The 11,837-nt window shown below is 57.5% G+C and overlaps 1 protein-coding gene across 1 annotated transcript; it reads left to right on the forward strand.

Moving 5' to 3' along the window:
* Positions 1-407: 407 nt before the first annotated feature.
* Positions 408-11,358, forward strand: SERPINA1 (serpin family A member 1). Its single transcript, XM_055131806.1, has 5 exons — positions 408-497; positions 5,492-6,112; positions 7,830-8,100; positions 9,655-9,802; positions 11,078-11,358. Exons 2-5 carry the CDS (start codon positions 5,497-5,499, stop codon positions 11,267-11,269), a joined length of 1,227 nt encoding a protein of 408 aa, XP_054987781.1. The 5' UTR covers positions 408-497; positions 5,492-5,496; the 3' UTR covers positions 11,270-11,358.
* Positions 11,359-11,837: the final 479 nt, after the last annotated feature.

Below are 11,837 nucleotides of genomic sequence, written 5' to 3' on the forward strand. Positions count from 1 at the left end.
ACTAGGGTGAGACTTCCTATGAGGCTGGTCATGAGCCTCAGTTTCCCCAATTGCCCGGTGTCTCCTGGCCCCAACACCGGCCACAGCGCATCTTCCCAGGGAACCCAGGGAGGGACTGGCCACTCTTGATGCCAGCTGGGCGTCCTGGCGAGCTCCCCCGCGGAGCGGGGCCCTCCGAGACGCATGAGTCAGACACCCCACCTTGGAGGCATAGCAGACGGAGATGAGCCTGACAATGACTCCCTGTGGATACGGGACAGGCTGGCGTGTGCCCACGGAGCACATCCGGGCTGCGTGGGCAGGAGGCTCGGGGTCCCGGCCAATGGACTTAGTCCCTGTTTGCTCCTCTGATAACTGGGGTGACCGTGGTTAATATTTACCGGCAGCCTCTCCTGCCCCCCTTCCAGGCCCGCTGCTTAAATACAGGACGTGAACGGGGCTCTGTCTCCGCAACCTCAGTGGCCAGCCCAGCCCGGGACAGAGAAGCAGCCACCACCGTGAGTATGCTCTCCCCGGGGGCGCCCGCAGACGCAGTTGTTTCCAGGCAGGCGGGGAGGCAGGGCCAGGGGCCCCGGGAAGGTGGAACAGTCTGAGCCAACTGCAGGCTGGGGTGCTTCCCGGCCCCCTGGGGGCTGCCCAGCCCCCTCCGAACCTGGCATCATCTGGTCCCTCCATTGCGGGAAGGAGTGTGACGGTCGGGCGCTGTGAGTCATGGACCCCCTTGGGAAGAAGCAGAATTCTTTCCCATGGGCTCGGCTGCTGTGTGTCGGGGCTCAGAGCCTCCCGTTCCTGGAATGCTGGGGTGCCGGTCTGATCCTGCTTCCACCAGATGAGAACAGGGAGGCCCAGAGAGATCCCCAGCTGGATTCCTGGGGAAGCCCGGCATCCCAGCCGCCAACGGCTCACCAGACCTCCTCGCCCTGTGTACCCCCCAGAGCTCTGCCAAGGCCTCACCCTGAGGGCCCTGGGGAAGTTGCTAGGGGGTTCCGGCCCGTGGTCCTGAAGTTTCTCTGCTTGGTTCACTCCACCTTCTGCAGTTCTGGCGTGGTCTTCCCCCAGGAGACCTGTGTCTTTCAGACCTTTCCACCCTGCACTCTGCTTAACCCTGTAAGAAGCTGGGGGGCAGTGGGGTTCAAAACTCACCCCCAGTTCACCACCATCTAGGATTTAAACTCTGGGATGGGGGGCTGGGAGGAACAGTGGGGCTGTGAGGTTGCCCCGCTGAGGCAGGCTGCGCTGCCCTGGATGGTTGCTCCACCTCTCTGTTCTTGGACGGAGTGGGAAGAACCTTTGCCTCTTCCCCACATCTCTCCCCTACACCTGCCTGGTCTGAATGGATTTGGGGAGCAGAGTGGGGTTTGCTTCTTCTGTCCTTGGGTTTTGGAGATGAGCCCAGCCAGAATGCAAAACAGGGGGCAGAGAAATAGTACAGCAGCTAGTGCACTAGTCTAGTAGTGGCTGACCCGGGTGTGAGCCCCGGAACCCCATATGATCCCCCCTGAGACCTCTGGAATGATTTCTGAAAAAAAAAAAAAACAAGCAAAGGAAAGGAGGCAAAAAAGGAGCAGAGTGGGAAAGAGTAGCAGTCACATAGCTACAGTTGCTGCTTGAGAGCTGACCATGTCCCAGGCACTTAGAAGCACGGTTGTGAATGCGGAATTTGCACAACAGCCCTAGGAACAAATGTATAATGATGAGAAAATGGAAGCTCAGAAAGGTTGAGTAACTTGTTCAATGTCACACAGCCAAGAGTGCCTTGAACTTAAGTATCCTGCCTTGGAGCCTCAAATCTTAGCCACAAAGCCACTGGCCCCTCTCAGGAAGCCCAGCACCCCAGCTCTCTGAGGGGGTTTGTTTCAAAACCTATGACTTCAGCTACATACACCAAGACAGAGCCAAGGTTAGCCTCTGAAACCAATCAACCTAGAATCAAATGTCAGTTCTAGAAACAACTAGCTGGAAGGCTTTCAGCTGGTGACTTTACTGCTGCAGGCCTAAGTTTCTCCATCTGTACAATGGGGTTCATAGAATCCCCATCTGAGGGAAGCTCTGGGGGGGTGGTTCGAGGAGCCAGCCTGAATGGGGTGCTCCAGGGCCACCAGTGGTGATGACGATGACAGTGACATTCCGCCGTCCAAGGGTGAGGCAGTCGATAGGCAGGAAATGAAACTCTCAGTGTCAGTTTAGAACATTCCAGACTCAGTGGCAGTTCCCTGTGACAGGCCTGTGTCTGGCCCTGGGCCATGAAGGAGTGCGAGGGGAAGCTGCCGGCTCTCAGCCTGGGACAGGCCCTGACTGGATTCCAAGTCCTTCCCCGCATGTTCCTCACCCCGCCCGACCCCAGCTCAGGGATGAGAAGCCACTTACCAAAGCCACTTAAGTGGTGGGGCTGGGCCACACCTGGGATAATTCAGAGCCAGCCGGAGACCTGATGCTGCCGTTGCTTTTATGAAGAAGCCTCAGGCAACCCTTGGGAGTCACGTGTGCCATGATCCCCTGTAGAGAGGGGGTGAACCTTCTCCCCCATCCCATTTCCCACCTCACAGGATGCACCCATCTGCCCACTCTGTGTCTGCTGCTTCCACTCTCTTGGTTTAAAGTCTGACCCAAAGGCCTTTGGGTGCACCTCATTTTTCTAATGTAGCTGGATTTCCCAGCATGAGGCTTTGGGGTGAAGGTTGCAGCCTTGGACGGAAGGCAGAGGAGACAGCAGAAGCCTTGGGGTCCTGAGGTGGGAGGATGATTCAAATGATGCCCATAGCAGTTGATAAGCCACCAACTCAACCTGATGTGTGACCTTGGCTGAACCCTCACCCTCTCTGAGCCCCAGTGCCTTTCCTGTGAGAGGAGAGGAGCCAGGGAAGGGGATGAAGCACAGAGCAGATGTGAGGGGCCAGCATGTGCCCCAGCAGTAGCTCTCTCCAACGTGCTCCCCATCATCATCCTAGAGACCAGGAGACTCTGAGGGCCAGGGCATCCCACCTCTGCCCTCACCGGGGTAATTCCCAGTCTGTGGCCTCACTTAGACCCAGAAACTCCTCAGATGCAGAATGCAGTGTGTGGGCCAGTGAGATACAGCAGAGGGTAAAGAACATATCTTGTATGTGGCATACCCCAGAGTGATCCCCCGCACAACCTGGTCCCCTGAGCATGACCAAGTGCAACCCTAGAGGTCCTTGAACCCCACTGAGGCTGGGCCTGAGCCTCTTCAATCCCTCTCACTGAAATCAAGAATCTCTGGAAGGAGTCCCCAGGGCCTCTACAGCACCCTTTACAGGACCCCCAAAAGAATCCAGTGTGAGGATTATTTCCCCCCCTTGCTTGGCTGGCACAGTCTCAGATGGCACGGCCAGGGCTAGTGGGGCTGCCACCCCATTAACCTTAAATCCTCAATCTCAGCCCCTAGGCCACTCTGCATATTTTGTCTCCCAATGTCACATTCCCAACTTTCCCCTCTTGGGTTTCACTGTCCAGACAGAAATTCTCCTTTGTCTTTTATTTTATTCCAGGGAAGGTGCTAGTGGTGAGGGTGATCACCTGCTGGGTGGGAGAAGGCACATTCCTCTGCTCTAGCCTCAGTGTCTCCACTGGTGAAGGCTGTGGATTAACTGAGGCTGGGTGTATCCAGGGTCTCAGGCAGGTACAGAGCAGGCTCCCTGAGCCATGGTGACAATGACTTTGGCGATCACTGGAGCACTTGCTCACTGAGCCACAGGCCTCACCACTCCCTATTACCTGCCCTCCTAAGCTACCCACCAATCTCCCTCAAAGGGTTGCCCTCATGTTTTCCCAATATCCTTCACTTCCAGATGAGGCAAAATAAAGAACTGTTCTATTGACGCAGCTGATGACAGCCAGATTAGAATGCTGGTCAGTCTGAAAGGGGTCAAAGATGCTCTTCCAACACCTGTCCCCACCCACCCACTACTGCACACCAACCGCCACTTTGCTGGAAAGCCCAGCACCTCTGCAGCTTCCATCCACACTGGGCCCAGGGCTGGATGAGTCAATGAGCTGCCAATGGAGCACAGCTATTCTTATGTGTCTGGTTCGGTGCTGAGGTCATTTTGAGTACAGGCTTTTCCGAGTTTCTGCCGTGTGTCACTGTGACTCCACACCTGTGTGGACAACATCAAGCCCACCCCAGGAATCTGAGACTCTTCATCTCCATCCACAATCTTACCAGGTTACCACCCCCCTCTCCTGTCCCCTGATAACAACTGATGTATTTTATAGTCTCCCTGTTGGCTTTGCCTTTGCTTTGTCCTGCACGAGTGTGGTTATGTGGTACTTGTACTTGTGTGTCTTTGGCTTGTTTCCCTGAATGCAGAACCCACAGAACCATCCCTCATCCATGCTGCTGAAAATCCCTGGCTTCCACCTCTTAACTGAGCAACACTTGGCTGGGCACACGCCCCACATCCCCTGCTAAGCTGAGGGGGAAGGAGGGGGATACTGAGGTTGTTCCCAGGTTTAGGCTCCCGGAGATCATCTGCTGTGGAAACTCAGGCATCCAGCTTTTGGAATTCACACCGTCGTAGTCTTCTGATAACTACCCAGCAGTGTGATAGTTAGATCGTAGGGGAATTCTGACCTTGGGGCGGGGTCCGTTGCTTTACACAGCCGTGACTGCAGGTTTTCGCGCAGCTGAGTCCACAGTCGTGCGTGGGAGACCCACGGAGAGTCTGAGCATTTGCCAGCGCTGCTTCCTTGCTTTCTGCTTCCAGGGTGACTGCGCACGTATATTTTGCTTCCTGGATCAGTGTGTGTGTGTGTGTGTGTGTGTGTGTGTGTGTGTGTGTGTGTGTGCATGTGTGTGTGTGAGTGTGTGTCACGTATATTTTGCTTCCTGGATCAGTGTGTGTGTGTGTGTGTGTGTGTGCGTGTGTGTGCGTGTGTGTGTGCATGTGTGTACGTGCGTGTGTGTCACATATATTTTGCTTCCTGGATCAGTGTGTGTGTGTGCGCGTCCGCGCCCGCTCTACTTTTCTACTTCCTGGATTAATGTGCGCGTGTGCCTTCTACTTCCTGGGTCAGTGTGTGAGAATGCCTTCTACTTCCTGGGTCAATGGGACCGGCTGCAGGTGTTACCGCGCATGCGCATTTCCGTTTCCGGTGTCTGTCCCCGCTTTTGTGAGCCGCTGTGCCCCACAGCCGTTGTGGATACTCGCGAAGCCTCAGTAGAATGGACTGTGGAGCCGGACTCCGCGGGGTGGTTCTGGGACTGCCCCGTCGCTCGCCCCGAGACCCGGCCCAGCGGCCTTCTCCCGTGGAGCTCTGGCCTCCTCACCCGTCCCTGGGGACTGTGGTCCGGCCGGTCGGCCGCGGAGGATGGTCGCAGGAGGGCAGGTGACGGGCCCCGCGCAGCTGAGCGCCCTGAGCGCCTTTGCCCGCACGGCAGTGACTGACTCTGCTTGCCCGTCGCTGGTGCCCAGCATGCCCGGGACACGCGTGGCGTGGCCTGACGGGGAGCCTTCCCTCTCTCTTGCAGGAACGATGCCCTCCTCCGCTGTGTGGGGTCTGCTCCTCTGGGCAGCCCTGAGCTCCCTGGCCCAGGGGCTCCAGGGGGACGCGGTCCAGGACACGGACCATGACCACCTCGCCTGCCACAAGATCGCCCCGAGCCTGGCCGACTTCGCCTTCAGCCTGTACCGCCACATGGCCCATGAGTCCAACACCTCCAACATCTTCTTCTCCCCCGTGAGCATCGCCTCGGCCTTCGCGCTGCTCTCCCTGGGCTCCAAGGGGGAGACGCACACAGAGATCCTGCGGGGCCTGGCCTTCAACCTCACCGAGAGGACCGAGGAGGACGTCCACCACGGCTTCCAGCACCTCCTGCACAGCCTCAACCAGCCGGACAGCCAGCTGCAGCTGACCACTGGCAACGGCCTCTTCATCCAGCAGGGGCTGAAGCTGGCCGAGAAGTTCCTGGAGGATGCCAAGAAGATGTACCACTCAGAGGCCTTCACCATCAACTTCGAGGAGACCGCCGAGGCCAAGAAGCAGATCAACGACTACGTGGAGAAGAAAACCCAGGGGAAGATTGTGGACTTGGTCAAAGACCTTGACAAAAGCGCAGTGTTTGCTCTGATCAATTTCATTTTCTTCAGAGGTAAGGTGTTGTACCCAACCGCAGCTGTTTCCTCAAGGAAACGCCCAAAAGATTGCAAGCGCTCAGTATTTACATTCCCCCAGGCGGAGAGGACGGGGCCTGGCACTGCACATCACTCCGATCTTCATGCGCAGCTACTACAGTGCACCCCCATGGTCAGACGGGGTCAGGGAGAGAAGAGGTCACTGCAGGACTTATCAGAGCTTCTCAGCCCCCGCCCTCGAGCGAGGGAACAGTTCCTGAGATGGAGGCAGGGAAACACAGTGTCGCCAGACGCTGAGAAGGAAGCAGGGCTTCTAGGGACATACGTCCGTCCGCTCAGTGTAGACAGTTTGGAGGCCAAACGCCCAGGTTTCAAACCCTACCACTTCTGTGCACTCCCCCCTCTCATTGTCAGGAAACACCTTCACTGCTTGGAGTTGCAGTTTTCCATCTGGATTGTGGGTATAGTCCTACCCACTTCTCAGCAGCTTCGTATAATTGGAGAGAAAAGTAGTTCCAAAGAGCACACAGCTGTCGGGGCAAATAGCCGGCACTCAGCTCATGCGTGTGCCTCCCCATCCCATCCCGACTCACCTCTGCAGTCACGGGTGTCAGGGACTGTGGGCCCTGGGGGCAGGCCTGGGCACTTGCTAGTGGCCTGGAAGAGAGGAGGGAGCGAGGGAAGGAGCCAAGGGCAGGGCTGGTGATTCAGGCTGGGGGCCTCTTCCACTTGGGGCGCAGAGCTCCTCAGAGCCCCCCCGGCTGGAGTCAGCTGGATACAGCTGTGCCTCTGCCGTGCTGTGGGACTGGGAGCCTGGAGGGTGGGGATCCCCTCTCAGGCCTATGGGAAAATGGACCCCGGGGCTGGAGCCTTAGTACAGTGGGGAGGGCATCTGCCTTGTACGCAGCCAGCCTAGTTTCGATCCCCGACACCCCATATGGTCCCTGAAACCCTACCAGGAATGAGCCTTGAGTGTGGAGCCGGGAGTAAGCCCTGAGTATCACTGGGTGTAGACAAAATACCCAAAGAATGAAGGAAAGTTCTCCCCAGGCTCTGAGGCCCCTCCCACTCTTCCCTCATGTTGATTTTTCTTGGGGAGCCCAGGGGAGCACCCCAGGAAGATGCGTTCTGCCTGGCTGCCCCAGAAAGGGCAACAGATGCTGAGGACAGTCCCTGAAGGAAAAGCCGTGAGAAACAAGGACAGGGAGCCACGAGCTGCCGTGTCTGTGACGGCACCTGAGCTTCTCTCAGCCACCAGCCCATGCACAGGCATGAAAGACACGTTTGGCTCCTGTCAGCCTCCATCAAAGGCTTTCTGGAGGCACCTGCAGACTGGCCTCTCCCTCTCCCCAAAGCGTCTGGCACCAACTGCTTCTTTTTTTTTTTTTTAATAGTGGACAAGTGAGAAGTTAGAATTTATTTATTTATTTTTTTTGCTTTTTGGGTCACACCCGGCGATGCACAGGGGTCACTCCTGGCTCATGCACTCAGGAATTACTCCTGGCGGTGCTCGGGGGACCATATGGGATGCTGGGATTCGAACCCGGGTCGGCCGCGTGCAAGGCAAACGGCCTACCCGCTGTGCTATCACTCCAGCCCCACCAACTGCTTCTTTGAGTCCCATTTTACAGATGATGAGACTGAGGTTCGGAGGGAAACTGCCCACCTCCTGGAGCCCCCAGGCCCCTCTAATGTTTCTCTACCCCTCGTCCTGCCTGCTTCCCTCCTCTGCAGGCAAATGGGAGAAGCCTTTCGAGACCGAGATGACCAAAGAGGAGGACTTCCACGTGGACGCACAGACCACGGTCCGGGTGCCCATGATGAACCGCCTGGGCATGTTCCACATCCAGCGCTGCCAGGAGCTGTCCAGCTGGGTGCTGCTCATGGACTACCAGGGCAACGCCACTGCCATGTTCCTCATGCCCGACGAGGGCAAGCTGCAGCACGTCCAGGACAAGCTCAGCGTGGCGACGCTCTCCAAGTTCCTGCAGAGGACTCATGCCAGGTGACGCCCTGCAGGCAGCCAAGGGAGGCCTGTGGGGGTGACCAGGAGGAGTGTCGGGCCAGCGTGGGTTCAGGCATCCGCCAGCGTGTGGCAGGACAGGAAGTGTCCAGCTGGGAAGCACAGGCCCGAGCCTGGGGGGGTGTGTCGGGACTTTGTGGCTCTAGAATGGACCGTCAGTGCTGAGGAGAACCTGGACCTCCCTTCAGGAGGACTGAGCTCGACTTTATTATGCTGATGAACCATTTTGTCAGGCCCGCTAGAAATGCAGATACAGAGAAGAGCTAGAAATTGAAGAAAGTGGGGCCGGAGCGATAGCACAGTGGGTAGGGCGTTTGCCTTGCACGCAGCTGACCCGGGTCCAATCCTCAGCATCCCATAGGGTCCCCCAAGCACTGCCAGGAGTAATTCCTGAGTGCAAAGCCAGGAGTAACCCCTGAGCATCACTGGGTGTGACCCAAAAAGCAAAAAAAAAAAAAAAAGAAGAAGAAATTGAAGAAAGTTCAGAAAGAATTCAAACTCCAGGGGCCGGGGAGAGAGTCCAGTGGTTAGGGTCCCTGCCTCGCATGCAGCTGGCCCTGGTTTGATCCCCCAAACTATTTCCTTGAGTATCGCCAGGTGCAGCTTGGGGGCAGCTTGGGGGACCCTCAAGCACAACCGGCATGACCTGGGTGACCCCTAGCACCCCAGGGCACTGGCAAAGTGCCACATTCTTAGGCCCTGGAATTAAACCGCAGGCCCTGTTGGCTGGGGGCTCACAAGAAGGGATCTGGACCCCCAGAGAACTGCCCATTGAGTGCTCCCCACCCCAAACAGAAAGAGGACTGAGTGACAGTCTAAGGTGCAGAATAACCAAGATCTGTACCATGAAGAGAGAAGCGAGGGCTGGAGCGATAGCACAGCAGGGAGGGCGTTTGCCTTGCACGCGGCCGACCTGGGTTAGATTCCTGACATCCCATAGGGTCCTCTAAGCACCGCCAGAGTGCTGAGTCAGGAGTAACCCCTGAGCATCGCTGGGTGTGGCCCAAAAAAAGAAAAATATGCAAGAAGGGGTGCCAGGGCTAAAGTGAACATGGCAGCATTGCTGCTCTTTGCCCCCCATGTTCAATTCTCTGCCCTGTGGGACACCAGGTGGAAAACGAGAGATGGCAGCTGGGTGAGGGCCGACCAGATGGAACCCGGGACAGTGAGTCCCAGTCCAGGGTGGGACCATCATACCCCCAGGGAAGCAAGGGCTGGGCTGTCACTCAACCTCACTGAACATGCCCCTCTCACCCTTGACCTCACACCCCACATGGCCCCGGGAGTCAGCCTAGAGAAGTCAGATCGGGGGTAACCAAGCCTGAGTGCTCGGTGCTTTCCTGTGGACACCCAGGTGTGCCTGGAGGGCTTTCTGGAGAAGGCGGCCTTTGGGAGGCTTTGTAGGCGCGCTGTAAATCTAAGCAATCCTGAAGTAGGCTGACGGAGCCTGATCGTGTTCCTCGTGTGGGCAGAGACAGGCCCTCCAGGGAGCCAGCCTGGCCCTGTTAACCTTCGGTTTTCTCACCGCCCACGCAGCTCTGTCAACTTAAAGCTGCCCAAACTGTCCATTTCCGGGACCTACGATTTGAAAAGCACCTTGAGCGAAATGGGCATCACCAAGGTCTTTGGCAACGACGCCGACCTCTCGGGCATCACCACAGAAAAGCCCCTGAAGGTGTCCCAGGTGAGTCTGACCCCAGGACCTGGCTGTCAGCCCAGTAGAGTAGTCGGTTCCCTGACCGTGTGGTGGGCTTCCGAGACGGACGGGACTCAGGGCTGCACCCGGGCGGCCCCAGCTCCTGGGTTCCCGGGACCTCATGGTTGGGGCCTCCTGGACCTTGGTGGGGCCTTTTTACCAGGAGGGTCTTGGGCTCGGGGTCCCCAGGGACCTCTGCCTTAGTGCAGTTGCCGATGAGCCGCTCCCACCCTGGGTAGCAACCATTCAGCTCTAAATGTCCTTTACTCGAGAAGCTGCATGCAAACGGGGTACTGAGTGCACCAGCGTGCAGGGATGGTCCCTCCCGGTGCCCTGGGCCCTGCAGGACTCAGTCTGACCTCAGACCCGGGCTCACAGCGCTGGTACAGGTGCTTTGTTTGCAAGAGGCCCGGGGTTGATCCTTACTACACTGGGGTGCAGGCCCCCAAACAAAGAGATGATGCACATTCATGACCAATTTAATTTTGTTTTGTGTTAGGAACTTTTTTTTTACCCTTCAGCGTTTGTTTGAAGCAGCAGCTAGATCCCCACTGCAATAATACTAATCAAATTTTTGGCTGGAGTGATAGCACAGAGGTTGGGCTTTCTCCTTTCACGCGACCGACCCGTGTTCGATTCCTCCGCCTCTCTCGGAGAGCCCGGCAAGCTGCTGAGAGTATGGAGCCCGCACAAGCAGAGCCTGGCAAGCTTATCCGTGCCTATTAGATATGCCAAAAACAGTAACAATAAGTCTCTCAACGAGAGACGTTACTGGTGCCCACTCAAACAAATCGATGAGCAACGGGATGACAGTGACAGTGACAGTGACAGGCCAATCTATTTTTTTTTTAAATTGAATCACCATCAATAACAAAGTTATTCACGGCTGACTTTCAGGCCTACAGCGACCCAACGTCAATGCCTTCACCATGTCCACTTCCCTCCACCATTGTCTCCACATTTCCCTCCACTGACACGAGTAACACGTTTGTGATTACCCTGATTTCATAACGATCCTCCAGGGAAACTACGAGCATGGGACGCTCTTCTGTCCCTGAGCTGGTGGGCCGTTTCCCAGGGGCAGGAGAATGTGTTTGCGGGCATGGTGGGCGTGGCCAGTGAGTTGGCCCCGAGGAGGTGGACAGGGACCTGCAGGGGCGGGGAGAGGACAGCTGGTCCAGCTCCCTGGCTGCAGCCTTCTCGCCTCACCCCGCCCCCTGCCGGACAGGGACAGCTCACCCACTCCGTGTCCTCTCCCCACAGGCCGTGCACAAAGCAGTGCTCAACCTCGACGAGAAGGGCACAGAGGCGGCCGGGGCCATCTTCATGGAAGCCATCCCCATGTCTCTGCCCCCAGATGTCACTTTTGACCACCCCTTCATCCTGGTCATCTATGACAACATCACCAGGGCGCCCCTCTTCGTGGGGAGGGTGGTGGACCCCACAAAGGCGTGAGTGCGCAGGCCAGCCCCTCACCTCCAAGGCCTGCCGCCTCCGCCCCTGTGACATTAAAGAACAACTGGCCGGGCTGGCACAGACACAGGCGCGGCCTGCAAGTCCCCGACCCTTCCTCGCGTCCCAGAGTTGATGCATGACGCCGGAGGGTGTGTGTGTGTGTGTGTGTGTGTGTGTGTGTGTGTGTGTGTGTGTGTGTGTGTGTGTGTGTGTTGGGGGGAGGGCACAACTACACTCACGGCTTCTCGGGACCCCCCAGGCTCTCTGGGGGTCGTGCAGTGGCTCTCAGAAGGGCCCACTCCCAACTGCTGCTCCTTCTGACTCCCCTTACCACGGGGCTCGCGTGGCCCTAGAGCCTCCTACATGGGGCCCCCCTGAGCAGCCAAGGGCCCCGCGGCAGAGAGAGAACATCCCCCACCCTTCTCCTGCACCCCGCCCAGAAGCCGAGTCAGCTCTGCACCCCGCCAGCGTCCTGCAAAGATCCTGATTGCATTGGGGAGCTGTGTCTGGCCCTTGGGTGTCCGCACCCCACCCGGGAGCCAGAGACGTGCCCCTCTGGGAAGAGGGC

This window comes from Sorex araneus, chromosome 3, assembly GCF_027595985.1.
Source record: "Sorex araneus isolate mSorAra2 chromosome 3, mSorAra2.pri, whole genome shotgun sequence".
NCBI lineage: Eukaryota > Metazoa > Chordata > Mammalia > Eulipotyphla > Soricidae > Sorex > Sorex araneus.

Bases quoted from the DNA above. Each gene is read 5' to 3' on its own strand.
- SERPINA1 (XM_055131806.1), top strand. From the start codon at position 5,497: ATGCCCTCCTCCGCTGTGTGGGGTCTGCTCCTCTGGGCAGCCCTGAGC. The intron at 8,101-9,654 runs GTGACGCCCTGC...CCGCCCACGCAG, and splicing joins CTGCAGAGGACTCATGCCAG to CTCTGTCAACTTAAAGCTGC. The intron at 9,803-11,077 runs GTGAGTCTGACC...CTCTCCCCACAG, and splicing joins AGCCCCTGAAGGTGTCCCAG to GCCGTGCACAAAGCAGTGCT.